The sequence below is a fragment of the Carassius carassius genome, chromosome 19 (assembly GCF_963082965.1).
Source record: "Carassius carassius chromosome 19, fCarCar2.1, whole genome shotgun sequence".
Lineage (NCBI taxonomy): Eukaryota > Metazoa > Chordata > Actinopteri > Cypriniformes > Cyprinidae > Carassius > Carassius carassius.
In genome coordinates, this window is record NC_081773.1 from 9,290,308 (window position 1) to 9,307,281 (window position 16,974).

Genomic DNA, 16,974 nt, shown 5'->3' on the forward strand with positions numbered 1-16,974 from the left:
TTCATAAAAAAAAGGAGTAAACACTTACACCCTTACTGGAGATTCTGTGTATCTGCTGGTTCACTTCAGCTAAAAACAGAAACCACCTGTTCTAAGATCATGGAGTGGGCCTACAAAGCCTAGTAGTACCATAAAATGAACAGCAGGCCTGGTGAAAGTCACAGGACATCGAGCATGCTGTTACATGCACCACTAATTCAAGCTGATTCCTGGCATGAGCGTCAACATCAGAATCCTGCGCACTGCCTCAGCTTTTATAACTGGACTAATCACTTTCAGGTCACAGCTATTGTTATCAGCTCAATAAACAAACAATAAAATAACTATACAAATTCACCAAAATATATGTCCAAATTAAAAATAAATAAATAAATAAATGTACCCAGGCACTAAGATCTAGACGCATGAATGAATGTATCCACAAGGAGTCGCTACAAACTACGGAATCACCTATGTGACAGAACCATTTTATTTTCTATATTTTAATAGTATTCCGCAGCTTTTAAAACACATATAGTGAATGTATCTATAATGTGGATACATATATATGTACTATATATGCGCTCCACACACTTGTTGTCAGCAAAGATGGTCACAATTACATAAAAACTACTTAGTTACAAATTAAAAATACTTGCTCATCAAATTTATTTAATTTAAAAATACAAATACTGGTGTGAGAAATGTATTTAATTAAAATACAAGTAATTTGTAATTTGAAAATACAGAAATACAAACAATTTTTACATGTAATCAAGTGTAAGAGACGGTGCCATTAAGAGAAAGATAAGGGATTTCCCCTCCTTGAACAACTTACAAACAACATATTTATATACAACATACTCTTTAATCCTATAGGAGACAATACTAGACAATATATCCAATATATTAATCCATACTAATATATGTTTACTTAAATAACATCAAGCATCTCTGCACTTTATTTTTCTTTTCAGGTTTGTTTATTGCTCCTTTATAAGCATGTCAAAAATTGTGACTGTATTATCATACCACCTAATCCTACTCAAGAGAATGGCTTAAGATATTTTACTGTCAACAGTAAAGATTAACTCCTGGAAATGTTGATATTTAGCTGTTAAAGGGCTCTATGTAGAATTAAGAAACCCTTGTTATTAGTGACACATTAGTGACATATGCTCTTGCACACACTCCACAGTAGGTCTAATGTGAGCGAGCAATGGCCAGTGGAATTCACCGACATCATGTCAAAAGATGAGGTTCATTTAATCACACTGTTATGAATGATTGCTTCCCTTGGATTTTCCCAGTAAAACTGCTCTCAGTCCTTTGTACAAAAATTAACCTACAGGCTTTCATTTTTTAAGTTTTGATTGGCAAAATTCAGTTTGTCTATAGAAACAAGTATAGCTAACTTTTGCTAAGCAAGCTAACGTGTACTGTTTGTATAAAGGAACAATACGTATTTATTTTTCACAGGTGTTTTACCTGTGTAAATTCAATATTGCATTTTGTGTTTTAAGGTTATACAGGGTTACAACTTAATGGATAACATCCTGGCAGAAAATGACCTTTTCAGTATTTGCCTGAAGAATGTAGTTAAAACTTCTACCAGCAGCTAACTGCCCATTCTGAACAGCATTGATCCCATGGTACAGTATCTCTGTTAAAGGCTATCCCAAAGTATCTGTATTCAGAATACATAAATTTTAGTTTCAAATACTTACTGAAGAGTTCACAGAAGAAAAAAAGAAGGAAAAAAAAAATAAATAAAAAAAAAATCCAGAATTTTGTGCAACTCTGCAACTTTAAGATGAATGGAAATGAATGTCTACAGATTAATTCCAGATTGATATTCATTAGATATCTCTCCAGAAATAGACTTAATTAATGCTTTTTGATATTTTATTTCTGCCATGTGAGTCATTTAATATTTCAAATTTTAAAATATATTTCCAATGCCATTTTATATGCTTTAAAAACACTGGAAGAAGATGTCTTAAGTGGATTGTTTCATCTTGGCCGTCTTTAGTCTAGGTAAGGGCAAGAAATCAGAGAATGCATAATAACTAATTCAACAAAAGGTGCAAAAATATGAACTTGCTAAATTGTAAAATGTTTTTCATATTATGTCTGAGACCAGAGAGAAAACACGCACAAAACACATGAAAGAAAAAATTCTTTCTTTTCTTATTCAAATTTTATTAATATAAAACCAATTAAATTGCAAATTGAATTTGCAAAAATCTTAATGGTCAGATTTTATTTTTCCAGGCTGTAATTCTGCTTCTTTAATATTCTTCTCCCTCTTCATCTTCCTCTCCGATGCTGTCAGTGCCGACTTCTTCATAATCCTTCTCCAGAGCTGCCATATCTTCTCTGGCCTCTGAGAACTCTCCTTCCTCCATTCCTTCACCCACATACCAGTGCACAAAAGCTCTCTTGGCATACATCAGATCAAACTTGTGATCTAGACGAGCCCAGGCCTCAGCAATAGCTGTAGTGTTGCTCAGCATGCACACGGCTCTCTGAACTTTGGCCAGATCTCCACCAGGAACCACAGTCGGAGGCTGATAGTTGATACCTACTTTGAATCCAGTGGGACACCAGTCAACAAACTGGATGGTGCGTTTGGTCTTAATGGCAGCGATGGCAGAGTTGACGTCTTTGGGCACCACATCTCCACGATACAGAAGACAGCAGGCCATGTATTTCCCATGACGAGGATCACACTTCACCATCTGATTAGACGGCTCAAAGCAGGCGTTGGTTATGTCAGCCACAGAGAGCTGCTCATGATACGCCTTTTCAGCTGAGATCACAGGAGCGTATGTAGCCAGAGGGAAGTGAATGCGTGGGTAGGGCACCAAGTTGGTTTGGAACTCGGTGAGATCCACATTCAGAGCTCCATCAAATCTCAGCGAGGCTGTGATGGAGGACACGATCTGCCCGATGAGCCTATTGAGGTTGGTGTACGTCGGACGCTCGATGTCCAGGTTTTTACGGCAGATGTCATAGATGGCTTCATTGTCCACCATGAAGGCACAGTCAGAGTGCTCCAGGGTGGTGTGGGTGGTAAGGATGGAGTTGTAGGGCTCCACCACCGCTGTGGACACTTGAGGAGCAGGATAGATGGCAAACTCCAGCTTGGACTTCTTGCCGTAGTCGACAGAGAGACGCTCCATTAGCAGGGAGGTGAAGCCAGAGCCAGTACCTCCACCAAAGCTGTGGAAGATGAGAAACCCTTGAAGGCCAGTGCACTGATCAGCCTGTTGGAGTAAATCAGCTTATTAGAAAGAACATCTTTGTAATTATTCATGTCAAAGTCAAATTCAGTTTGTATTCAAAGACTTGAACCTCACCAGTTTGCGTGTCCTGTCCAGCACTAGGTCAATGATCTCTTTACCAATGGTGTAATGACCACGGGCATAGTTATTGGCAGCATCTTCTTTGCCAGTAATTAGTTGCTCAGGATGGAACAGCTGCCGATATGTGCCTGTGCGCACCTCATCTGAAGAGGAAAAAAATGGAAAAACCAAATTATCTAAGTTCCTGTGTTTTGTACATTATTTATTCACAGTAGCAAATAAAAAGAAAAAGAAGAAGAAACTATCCAATGCATCCAAGGTTATTACTTCTTTTCAGGAAATATATTTGATAAAACTTGCTTTTCCAGTATTTTGTAAAATGGTTTTCACAATTATTTATAATGTTCCTCAGGCTCAGCTTACCAATCACAGTGGGTTCCAGATCAACAAAGATGGCACGTGGAACATGTTTCCCTGCTCCAGTCTCACTGAAGAAGGTGTTGAAGGAATCATCTCCTCCTCCTATTGTCTTGTCACTGGGCATCTGTCCATCCGGCTGGATACCGTGCTCTAGACAGTAAAGCTCCCAGCATGCATTTCCCATTTGGGCCCCAGCTTGGCCAACATGCATAGAGATACACTCACGCTAAAGGGAGAAGGAGGGTAAAAATAAATGAAATATATGAATGTAAGTGGCAGCTGTATACATTTTAGCTAATTACTCTGAGCTTATAAGACACAGTAACATACTAGATCCTATTATTTAAAATTTCTTTAACTATGTGATATTTCAGGATGGGGGGAGTCCTCAGCAAACTTAAAGGGGACCACAAGGTGACTTAAAATGATTTAAAATAAAACAAAACATGCGTTAAAAAAAAAATCAAGATATTCCTTATTTTAATTTACTCCCTAAATAACTGTTTATTTACTTCGTAGAATCAGGGTTCCCAAAGTCTTGGAAAACCTGTGAAAAAGTGTTATTTTTTAAAGGCTGGAAAAGTCATTTAAATTAATAAAATCTTAAAATGTTATGACATTTTTATAATGAATGTAAATATTGCCTAGTTACACCGAAAACAACCCGGCTTTATATATTTAATTATTTTAATGATAATTATATATTGTATATATACAGAAACTAGCCCATAGAGTAAAATGAATTTTGAAAATGCGGGGCCTTGAAATCAAAAAGGCTGAGAACCACTGAACTAAATTTGTTCTTTTATTGCTTTGAATGAGAAAGGTATATAGTTAGGTCTGTTATTTTAGTCATTGGCATGCTGACTCACCCAAAGCTCAATACTGTAACAACTTTATGCAATTTACTTTTGGACCTATTATTCAGAGCAGAACTCAGTTTCTTTTCAATTACATTAGAATGCACTGTTTACCCTCTTCTCTAGACTGGGTCATAGGATCTCTAGAGTACAGAAGAAGAGACTGAGTGCGTTCTTTAGAGGCCTCAGTCCACCCCCTCCCTGTCCCAGCTGTACACTCTCCTTTGTGTAACACAGAGATATCTCACTCGGGCTTGTCGCTAGAACAGTTATATCTATTATTCTGCTATGCTGCAGATTTTGTCTTTCATGATCTCATCTACTACCAATGCCTCGCTTTATGTCATAAAGGCATGAATGTATTCATTCTCTGAGCAACAACTGCATGTCTCATGCTGTAGTTCCCTTTTTTCTCCTCTTTAGTTGACAGAGGTTCAGTGAGCTATTTTGGCTCTGCAGACCTACCAAACATAGATAAATGTTATATCCAGAAAAGGCAAAGTACTGGAGTTTCCTGCTGACATGTGTGTCACAGTCTGGGATCAGGCTTTGAAGGCCGTAGCCACATCCTCTGTATAATGAAAGGCCAGATTTATAACTGAAACTCAGCCTGGCTTAATGCTTTACTTCTGACTTAAAAAAAAAAAATATATATATATATATAAACTGTTTCAATAGTTTAACTACAGTGCCGCCAATTTCGTCTTTCACACAAAAATAATACATTCATGTAAATTTTTTTATTTAATATTACTGGGTTTACTGAAATCCCCTAACATGCCTTAAGTGCACAAAATGTGAAATAATGTAAATTTTAGTGGAGTGTTGTATAAAAAGATTAGAATTAAGAATTGCTCAAGCACTATGAACTTACCATCTTGTCAGATTTCCCTTCAGGCCGACTTGAGGGTTCGGAAAGAGAAGGAAGATGTGGAGAAGAAAGGAGAGGTGGGGTTTTTATAGAGAGGGAAGAGGGAGGAGGAAGAGAGGGGGTTAACAGGAAGTGGGATCGCCTGTTGGAGTGAGGATAGTCATTCAGAAGGGCTGTCCTTCCTGCACAAGCACAGTCTAATACCTCTCTCTTGGGACATTTGGGTCTGTGAAAACCATCTGGCCCCTTTACCAGCTTTTTGGGCATTTGATAATGCTAAAAGCCAGGATGGAAATTTAAAGGCTATATGTCAAAGTTCTCCACGGTCATGTGTTAACATTGCGTAACGACTGCAGGAAAATTGATATCTATTTGTAATATAATGCTTACAGCAGGATTCTGTATTCTTTGCGATTCATACATGAAGAAAAGCAAGTTTAAAGTACTATTGACTAAGATTTTATATTGATGGTTTTTGCTATAGAGAAAGAGTTTAATTTCTGTGCTACAGTGATAATGAAAGCACAGATATTATCCAGCCTCTCATAGTGATGTCCATTGATGTGTACAGACAGCTGAATCATGAATAACAGCTAGCAGGTGGTCATTTTTGTGCTGCAGCATAGATACCGTTGGGGGAAGGGTGTGGTGATGTTTTGCATGTAGGCCTTTATTACTTTTGCATGTGCAAATATATAGAGATATGAAACAGATAACATGTCCAAGTGTATATCACGAAAGGACTGTAAATAACAACACAATTGTTAGAAAGAGTTTGGCACCAGACTTTTTATTTCTTAATTTTATTCCATTTTTACAATTCATTTTTACTTTTAGAGAGGGATATAACTTTATGATAAAACATAAAAAGCAGAAAAAGAATTAGGAACATGAAGTTAATGCATTAACATCCGATATAATGAACTAACCTTGTAAGTTTTTAAACCAATTATTAATCTAGGTGAATTTGATCATATGCATGTTAACAGTTCACTAACACGTATTAATTTGAACAACTTCAGATGTTTAAATATACTAAATATATTAGTACATGTAGACATTACAAAAGACTAATAAATGCTTTAAAAGTATTCTTCATAAATATTTTATGTTAGCTACTGATTACCCTGAGATTACAAACAAACTGTATTTAAAATTCCACTCCGTCTTCATCATCTCCGATGCTGTCAGTGCCGACTTCTTCATAATCCTTCTCCAGAGCTGCCATATCTTCTCTGGCCTCTGAGAACTCTCCTTCCTCCATTCCTTCACCCACATACCAGTGCACAAAGGCTCTCTTGGCATACATCAGATCAAACTTGTGATCTAGACGAGCCCAGGCCTCAGCAATAGCTGTAGTGTTGCTCAGCATGCACACGGCTCTCTGAACTTTGGCCAGATCTCCACCAGGAACCACAGTCGGAGGCTGATAGTTGATACCTACTTTGAATCCAGTGGGACACCAGTCAACAAACTGGATGGTGCGTTTGGTCTTAATGGCAGCGATGGCAGAGTTGACGTCTTTGGGCACCACATCTCCACGATACAGAAGACAGCAGGCCATGTATTTCCCATGACGAGGATCACACTTCACCATCTGATTAGACGGCTCAAAGCAGGCGTTGGTTTTGTCAGCCACAGAGAGCTGACAAAACATGTTTCCCTGCTCCCGTCTCACTGAAGAAGGTGTTGAAGGAATCATCTCCTCCTCCTATTGTCTTGTCACTGGGCATCTGTCCATCCGGCTGGATACCGTGCTCCAGACAGTAAAGCTCCCAGCATGCATTTCCCATTTGGGCCCCAGCTTGACCAACATGGACGGAAATGCACTCACGCTACAGATTGAGAATTATTTATTTTCACATTAATTATTTTAAACATACAGATTAAATATACCAATACTGAAGTAATGTGTAATAGACGAAAAGCTGATATAGGTTACCATGTTGTATTTTGTCTTCTAGCCAATGCTCAGGGTTCGGAATGAAGCTCTAAATGTGTCAAAGTCTGACACAGAACATACTTATAGTAGCTGGAGCATCATGCGGTAACAGTGTTCTTTGTTATCGGAGAAGCCACTGATGTCGATACTATCTTCAGGCGGAAAAAGGAAGAAGACAAAAAGAAAAATGAGGTTAGCACCTCCTACACTCATAGGAATAGTTTACCGTTAGTGTAAGTTAGGAATTTGAATAGGCTGGTGAAAAATATGTCAGAAAGCCTTTTTAATCCTATGGGGAGGATTTTGACTAAAGCACAGCTGAGCAAACTGTATGGCTTTACTTGTGCAAAATCTTGGTTGAAGTATTCTCAACACAAAGAAGCATACAGTTTATCTAAGAAAGAATATGTAGGTTACTCGTGCAGAGGAAACACTTTCATGAATTAATAATGGCTCCTCTCATTACAGAGAGTAATGTTATATCCTTTGTGTGTGCTCTAAATGAGGTTTGCTGCAAGAGAGTAAAAAATAGTAACAATATTTGCTCAGATTGACTCGTATAGATACTGAGAACTATGTACCTTAAACTTTCTTTTATGTGGCTTCCTGAAAATTGCATCTCATCCTTTTTCTTGTAACCTTAGACTGAGTATCTTCTGCTTAGGCAAAGCCTGTTTTAATGTGAGCAGAATAAGATGATTTTATAGTTCTTCATTTATCAATTTTATGTCTCTGTGACTACATGTATCAGTTTACCAAAAGTGCATTTTAAGGCAATATATTCTTAAACATGACCGTACGGGGATTACCTTACTTCAGAAGTAAGACTTTTACTCTTAATTTGTGTAGAAGATTGAATTTCACTTTCATGCTCTGCTTCCAGCCTTCCTCTGGCATGTATTGTAATTACAATTAAACAACTTCCAGAAAAAAAATAAAAATAAATAAATAAATAACAACATGTAATTGTTTTTGGACTAGTTTGGATCTCAGAAAATAGTGTTTTTCACATTTGTATACTGTTGGTTTCTATACTGTTTGGTTATCTATTTATTTTTCCGACAGATAAATACTGACTTCATATGTCTACTGTCTAAATTCATTCAATTTTAATGTTAACTTTACGTGAACTCTTGAGATGTGATAAGTTTTTATACCGACCCCTAGTGGTTGTAAAAGGTACGACAAACATGGCATAAAAGCCTCCCCCCCTCACCCCCCCAAAAAAAACTTTTGGCAGAAAGGTTATAGATTTTTCTCTTCAATCTGATTTTTAAACCAGTAGTAAGTTTTTATTTCGTGGTTATTTGTTATAGATTTTGCAAATGCAATAAAATATTTAATTGTTAATTTTCCTGAAATAATTACATAAACATCCTCATCATACATTGAAAGGCAAACTATAGCAACTTAGGAAAGTGTTATAGTTATTCACCTTCACCAAAATCCATATGCATGTTTCTGACGAAAACTCATCCATTGTGCATTGTGGCAAAAAAACACCACAAGGGGGCAATATAGTCACGGTGATTAAGGAGAATTTTCATTATAGTATATGTGTAAGACAACTAATTTATATGAAATATTTTGTTTGTTTGTTTTTTAAGAAATCAATTGAAAGTGAAAATGTGTGACTGCATGCAGACCCAAATTTACTGTGTTAAAAATCTGCATTTAATCTTAAGACTTAATATTAAAATAAGTTTATTTGGGCTTGATGAATGAATAAATATAGCAATATGCACTGTATACAACAAATTCCAGCAAAAAGAGCTGATGGGAAAAAGCTAAACCAATATTAAATACTGGAAAACATTAAGAATTAGTCAATGAAAAATTCATAACAACCTTTTTTTAAGGAAAAAAGTTTGTATCGTACAAGACAGGAAGCCTTGCGGAAGACAAAGGGGTACTAACCAGGACTCAATCACCTGGTGTGTCGGTTCAAAGCTTTTTTATTTTGAATGTTATCCTTTGAAAAATAGTGAATACTTCTCTCATATTTTCAATTCCAAGCTTCTTCAATACAGTTTATGTTTAGTATATGCAAACACATAATATAGTATATGCAAACACATAATAATCATGTTTCCAGGTTCACAATCTGCTGGAATATATGCATGTAATATTTATATGCTGCTGCTGAAATTAGGCAAAGAATCCACTAAGCAGTGGCCAACAGTTCTCAGACCATCACAAAGAAATATGTTGGGCAACAGATTTACAACCTTCAAGGTCAGCAAGCTCAAAGTGACGTCGTACCTCTTTCCTTGTCCTAATTAATCACTAGAGTGACCTTAACCCTGTAGCTCACACACACAGATGAATGAATTACACTTTGATTAAGGTTTGCCACAGTTACGTCCTCGCCAATGACCCTGGTTCTCATGCTTACAGTGTATTTGATTGTCTTTCTTGTTTTCATTTACTACAATTTTTTAGTAGCCTATAGTTTTCAAAAAGGAAACATGAAATGCTTTCAGTTATTTCTGAAAAGATACATCACATTTTCTGCACACCTATGAGCATTAACTCTACATATATTCTATTTTGTGTCTTTTGCAGAAATGGTTTGCATTAGGGTGATATATTAGCAGAGTAACAGAAGTAAAAACAGTCATAAATAATGGAGGACAAAATGCCACTTATTTACAATACGATGAAGCACGCTGTGTGATTAAGAAATTATATTTCTTATGTAATCTAATTAAGAATATTTCCTATGCTGGATTTAGATGGAGCCCCTGGGAGCAACTAAAACACAAATGCTGTGAAACTGGCAATGGCATTCAGCTGTTAGCTGATTACATTGATTCCATTTATTTGTGACCGTTTTCCAGTCACTTCACTCCTGAAGGTGAGTATTTCATCTCCATATAAACACATTGGACTCAGAGCCCTTCTGTCAAGTCAAGTCAAGCCACCTTTATTTATATAGCGCTTTAAACAAAATACATTGCGTCAAAGCAACTGAACAACATTCATTAGGAAAACAGTGTGTCAATAATGCAAAATGACAGTTAAAGGCAGTTCATCATTGAATTCAGTGATGTCATCTCTGTTCAGTTAAATAGTGTCTGTGCATTTATTTGCAATCAAGTCAACGATATCGCTGTAGATGAAGTGACCCCAACTAAGCAAGCCAGAGGCGACAGCGGCAAGGAACCGAAACTCCATCGGTGACAGAATGGAGAAAAAAACCTTGGGAGAAACCAGGCTCAGTTGGGGGGCCAGTTCTCCTCTGACCAGACGAAACCAGTAGTTCAATTCCAGGTTGCAGCAAAGTCAGATTGTGCAGAAGAATCATCTGTTTCCTGTGGTCTTGTCCTGGTGGTCCTCTGAGACAAGGTCTTTACAGGGGATCTGTATCTGGGGCTCTAGTTGTCCTGGTCTCCGTTGTCTTCTGTAAGCTTTGAGTCTCAGTGAGAACGCAAATTGGAAAACGCAAAGCGTTTTGGTATAATCAATACTGACATGGATCAATGAAAAAAATATTGATTTAATTCATTAACACACTCCACTTTCCCCTCGTTCACTTAATTACAATGTGAAATGTCAACATAGCATACTTATTAAAATATATATACACATAATCTTTCTGAGGGTTGGAATTGGAACATTTCTATATAAAATTTGCTGCACTGGTTTGTGGAGACCTGGTTTGTGTGATCTTGATCTAAAAACACTTTAGCAGCCTAAATAGACACTTAGCACGGAATTCAGATTCTTTCATACAGGTTTTGGATCTTATGAATCTTGAACATGCCAGTCATCTTGTTCCTTTCTGTTTTGTATATTTGCAATGGACAGAGCAGAATCTAGTGGACACTCTCTTTGATCTGTTAATCATTACTGACAACAACAAAAAAAAAAACAGGGAACCATTTGAGAACTTACTTAAAGGAATTGTGAACTAAAGATGACGACAGTTCTGCAATTCTGAAAAACATTCTTAGTGTTTATATAAAAAAGTTTTTTTATATAAAAAAACTGTGGTATAAAAAGTTGCACTTTTTTTAATCTTTGTATTCTATTGAGAAAGCAAGCTTCCATACTTTACTTCTATGATTTCATGAATTAGCCGTTTTATTTAGTTTTGTATAGCAGAATCTACATTGTTTCATTAGTTCCAAGTGCTTTATTGGCCTCTATTATTTAATTATTTTACTTTCTATTTTATTTTGTTCAAATTTATTTGAACAAGTTTAACCTGGTGCACTTGTAGTCATATTCACATTTGTGTGGACTAAACTTGTATAGCTTGAAAACAGCACTTTTGTAAGCACTATAGCTCATTTAGCATCATTCCAGAGAGAGCGTTGACAGGATGTTTGCATAGTTGAATGAAAAATAAATTTAGTAATATTTTAAAGTATTTCAAAAAATGGTCATTTTCGGCTACATGAGGTATAATCTCAACCTGGGTTGTTAGACTCAAGACATCTGCTGTTGGTGTGAGTTTGTGTGTGTGTGTGTGATTTAAGGATTATGGTATTGACCGTTTCTATGGTCTCTTAAAGTTCAGATCAAGGCGTATTAGAAATGGATTTACAGAATTTGTAACATGGTTTAATCCTGTGACAGTCGTAGCACACTAGTAATTTATCGGCCATGTCTTAACGTGAGGTTTGATAGGGTCTAAGTGGTGGATTAAGACCTTGTTAAAACAGATTAAGACTGATGGGATTATGTGGCTACGAGAGAGATGAGACAAAACAGGAGACACAGCATGAGTTAGGGGTGTCAGTGGCAGGGGGAATTAGTTGATTAAAGCAGTCCAGGAGGAGGCGCAGCGCTGTGATTTATTCCTGCTAGTGGGTGGTGGAACATTTGTGTATTCTTCCACACTGTTGTCAGAGCGAGAGTGAAAAGTCTTCATCAATTTGTACCCATTATCATGTCAATAGACTAAGAGGGGTTGGGCATAAACACAAATGCACTCACACACACTTCTGTTCCCTCCATCTGTGTGAGTTTTTGAAATATTTTAGTCTGATGTGGGATTCTTTCCCTATCCAACGTTCTCTCTCTCTCTCTCTCTCTGTCACACACACACACACACACACACACACTCTCCAGAGTCCTTTTACCGTAAACCTTATTCATTTTCCTGAAACAGTGACACAGACAAGCCCTTATGTTGATTAAATGGACTGACAACATTGGAACACCTGGATTTTATTTAGTTATTTATTTATTTAAATTTAGTTGAAAAGGGACCATGTACAACATAAATGTTTCCATTTCATGAATTGTACCGATTTTAGTCAATGGCTAGTTTTCATCCATGGCCTATTGGCAGGTAATCATAATCATAGGTAAACATAAACACATTAGACAACAAACACATACAATACAGTAAATACACATCCTATCAGAGCCAAAAAAGAACAGTAAAGATAGCGTCCAGTTAAACCGCAACCATGTCAGCATTTACAGAACCGAGTTGATTTTAAATAAGATTTTAGTTTTAGTTTAAAAATGTCAATAGATGTGCACATCCTGTGTTCCAGTGAATAATAGCTTTCATTGAGAACGACGATGATCAAAAGACAGAATGACGAAAAGGAACAACACGATCACTAGATGATGATCTATAGAGTTTACAAATCTTTGCTCTTTGCTACTGTTGCTTATTTTAGCAGAATATGAGAAATATTACGTAACAACGTGGGTGTATCTAATTACACGAAATGTATTGCAAATGTTTTTGCACTTTATCTACAGATCGTTCTCACACTCAAGGTCACAAGTAAAAATGCTCACTGTTGAGTTTAGGAAAGCTGGACTCATTGTGAATTCCAGAAAGCTCACATTTAAAGGATTTCAAAGGACATTTTATGATAAATTTTAGTCAGAGAAACATAAATAAACACTTACAAATTTGCAGAACCTAGAAAAACACTAGCAAACTTCTTGAATCTTGAATCAAAGTGCATTTTAGCCCAATTCTGAACTTAAGCTCCTGGTCTCTATTACTGACACTTCATATAATAAAAGACAGATTATATATTCTAAACGCTGGCTATGCTGAGAGCCTTTAATTCCTCATACGCATTTAAAGTTCTCTGTGATTTGTTTTCATTGACCTGTAAACAATACCAGGCGTTAAAATGTCATCCATTTCAAAAGACAAATGGCAATCTGTCCTTTGATGCGTATCCATTGAGGACTTCTGCACCTACCCAGGGCCCATTGAAGAGTCACACTGCAGTATGGCGCTTTACCAATGCAAACAGCATAAACAAACAAACTCAGAGACACAAGTACGCAAGATTATATTAGTGGGTGAGGCCATATGATTTCATAGAGCATTCATTGTCATATTATTCTTTATTCAAAAGGCCATTTTAGATGATCTAACTGCTGCTGAATAAACTTGAGTGAATGAATAGAAATTAATCCCCATTCAGTTTTTCTTTGTGTGTCAGGAAAAAAGAAAGAGAAACAGTTGATACTGTGCTTATATATCAATCAAACATATACTGTTATTATGTTATATTATATTGGACACCAAACTGTTAGACTGAATTAATAATGAATTTTGTTCTATAGCTCAAATAGTATTGCATGGTGCTTACCCTAGTGGAAAATAAATATACTAAAATGTATTTGAAATACATTTATTTCAAATTTATTAAATTTATTATTTATTTATGTAAATAAACTGGTATAATAAAAGTCTGCTAAATTGGAACAATTAATGCACTTAAGTCCAACTAAACATATACTGAATTATGTTTGATTGTTAAGGTGAAACTATTGCAAGTATACTTCAGCTAGGCTACACTTTAAATATCTTCCCATTTATTATTCAAAGATCATACACTCCTTCTCAATAGTGACATTAAAACCCATTTTAGGCTTAATATTATGAAAAATGTGTGTTGTGCACAATAGTACACCAAATAAAATGTAATTGTAATTTTTATATCAGTACAGTAAGTCTTGAGTGATATGTCAGTAAATTCGTTAATAGATTTGAACTGCACTTAGCATGAAATAAATGTATTTGCATTTTTAGAATGCCAAAATTACAGGCTTAATTTTCATACATAAAATGTATATTTGAAAAGACTCAAATATACAGTCACTTTGGAGTATCTGTCTAATGCTGAAATGCAAATCCATGTCTGGGTATTTCAGTTCCATTTAAACAGGTTTTGTTCTTTATGTAAAATGGTTTTATAGTACTAAAAGGCATTAAACTAGGCATTAATCAGTGCTTGAAAATGACATATTAATCACTCTATAGGAACAGCAGGACATTTAACTAATGCATTACCAGATGTACAATTTAGCAGCGCTGCAGTGTTTTAATTAGTCCAATTGCAGCGAATGTCCAACACTCCATCCACACCAACGCATTTAAGAGTTAAGCAGCCTGATAAATGGCTTCTTCCACTGAAAAGGATTTTGGCTGTTCTGGGACTCATTTTGGCTATGCACCCCCCCCCCCCCCTCCTCCCTCGTGTCTCTCAGGGGTCAGTCAGTGAGACGATAATTGAGAGATTCTCAAACAGTAATCTCTTATCTGCCTGACTGACCTCAAGTCCTATTCAGTAGAAAGCAACCAAGTGACATCTGTTGACTCTGCTTGAAAAGGACATCGCAGGCTGCATTTGTTTAAGTGGCTGTACACCCTTTGTGATGGCAGTGTCCCCTGCTTCTATAAAAATGATGAGCTGTTAAACACTCCAGCTTGTTTTCAGAGCTGGCATTGGCTTGTCTTGATGCTAAGTGGGCACTTCACTGGGAAATTAATTGAGACATTATACAAAGAAATCTTCACAGGCAAAAGGAAAAATACACCAAGATATACTAGTTGTTCTTAACTATTGTGCATTTACTAATGCAAGTGCACAGGAAATCTTATTTGGACAAAACAGGTGCAATTGCAACTGTTTAATTGCAATATAAGCACCAAAATAGCTTGTACTTTTGATTCAGATACTGCATTAATGTATTGTTTTGTGAATAACAATTTGGTTGGTATAGTCTGCTTTAGCATAACAGTCGCATTTTAGAATGTATGTGCCTACACATGTGGGGGACACCCGATGTATGACCTTCCCAGTTTAGACTCCAAACGTGTCACGACCGTTCCTCAATAAATCATCCATCTTAATCAAAGTAGAACCCTCCTCCATCACTAAAGCAGTGCGGCGAGTCCAATTCCAATACACAATGCGGCATAATGGAACTATTTATTTCCATAATGCTGCATTGTCATTGTGATGTTGTGCCCTCGGGACGATGACGGAGAAGCGGAGGGATCGTGGAGAGGTGACGAAGTGCTAGAACAGAAAGGGTGGGGGGGTTTCTAATTAGAGAATGAAATTTCATGTTGGGCTCCATAGGAGATAAATTAGCTTTTGGCAGCTTCTCCCTTTCAGCTTGTCAGAACATCTGACAGAACGGCCAGTTAACGGATTGCTAATTCCTCTTTTAGGCCCCAGTGCTTCGGACTGCTGTACACAACTAAGACCATTTCATAAATAGGCCCCAGCTATATGTATCAGTGGTAACATGCAACCTTACATAAATGCGGAAATACCAACCCGATCTCATGGAAAAAAATTACTATTTTACTAGATGCCAATTTTGTATGAATGTATAAAATTTGAGTTGTTCAAAAATGTACAGTAAGCTTCATGAAGGTCTACACCTAACAATCACGAGGAGTAAGCTTGGGTGACCATTCGTTCTCTTTTTCTAAATTTCTAAATTGCCTTAAATGTCTAGATTTTGGCTTTGATATCCTATTGATGTGTCCTCTACAGTCCTCATAATTTATATGTAAGTCTATTTGGATTACGTTGACCATTCTCTGTAGATCCCACATTCCTGCACACTACAATTTGGTCAATTTTGTTCAATGCCTGCATGCTATTGGTCAAAATACTCTTTCATTACCTTCAGCAAGAATTAAAACATTAGGAAAGCCTAATTCCTGTACTTACTTAGGTCAGCTTATTGTCTGCAAAATCATTTTAGTGTATTGATGATTGTTGAGGATCAAACTTTTTACGAAACTTAAAATTCACATTGTTCACATTGAAAAAAATGGAAGTTAAAATCTCTCTCTATATAAATTATAATATATTAATCATAAATTTGTAACTTTTTTCAACTTGTAATGAGACAAAATATTATTTTAGAAAAATGCAGCATTTTCATTAGTGTTCCCAACACCCAAGTTTAGTAATTGGCAAGATACTAAATGAATAACAAGCCAGATTTGTTTCTGGATGAGAATATGCTTTGTTGGACCTTTTTTGTGTCCCCTGACTTGATCCCCCATAGATCATCACCCATTTAAATACACCTAGCAGTCTATGCAGTCACTCTGCAAATTGGCATAGATTTGCAAAGCAAATATTAAATTTTAACGACAACCTTCCAGACAAACACAGAGATTTAATGTGGGCATGTCATTATCTAAGAGAATATTTTAATGAATTCCTAATGGAAATCAGATGCAGTAATTTATGAATGACACGTTTATGATATAAAAGCACAGACATAATCAGTACATTAAGGGATCGCAGGCAGTACGCAAGTGGTATTTGTTTCAGTGTTATTTTATACAAC

At 36.4% G+C, this 16,974-nt stretch overlaps 2 protein-coding genes across 2 annotated transcripts; both read right to left on the reverse strand.

Annotated features, from left to right (window-relative positions):
* Positions 1-2,157: 2,157 nt before the first annotated feature.
* On the reverse strand, positions 2,158-5,569 carry LOC132095016 (tubulin alpha chain-like). Its single transcript, XM_059499731.1, has 4 exons — positions 5,442-5,569; positions 3,711-3,933; positions 3,342-3,490; positions 2,158-3,248 (listed from the first exon to the last, which is right to left on the reverse strand). Exons 1-4 carry the CDS (start codon positions 5,442-5,444, stop codon positions 2,271-2,273), a joined length of 1,353 nt encoding a protein of 450 aa, XP_059355714.1. The 5' UTR covers positions 5,445-5,569; the 3' UTR covers positions 2,158-2,270.
* Positions 5,570-6,570: 1,001 nt separating this feature from the next.
* Positions 6,571-16,225, reverse strand: LOC132095643 (tubulin alpha chain-like). The gene is given in 3 exon segments (XM_059500778.1): positions 6,571-7,087; positions 7,089-7,273; positions 16,199-16,225. Coding segments are annotated over 3 exon segments (711 nt in total). The 3' UTR covers positions 6,571-6,588.
* Between the last annotated feature and the right edge of the window lie 749 nt (positions 16,226-16,974).

Excerpts from the sequence above, each read along its gene's own strand:
- LOC132095016 (XM_059499731.1), bottom strand. Across the intron at positions 3,491-3,710 it reads TCTGGAACCCACTGTGATTG|ATGAGGTGCGCACAGGCACA; the intron begins GTAAGCTGAGCC and ends TTTCCTCTTCAG. Across the intron at positions 3,249-3,341 it reads TGGACAGGACACGCAAACTG|GCTGATCAGTGCACTGGCCT; the intron begins GTGAGGTTCAAG and ends TTACTCCAACAG.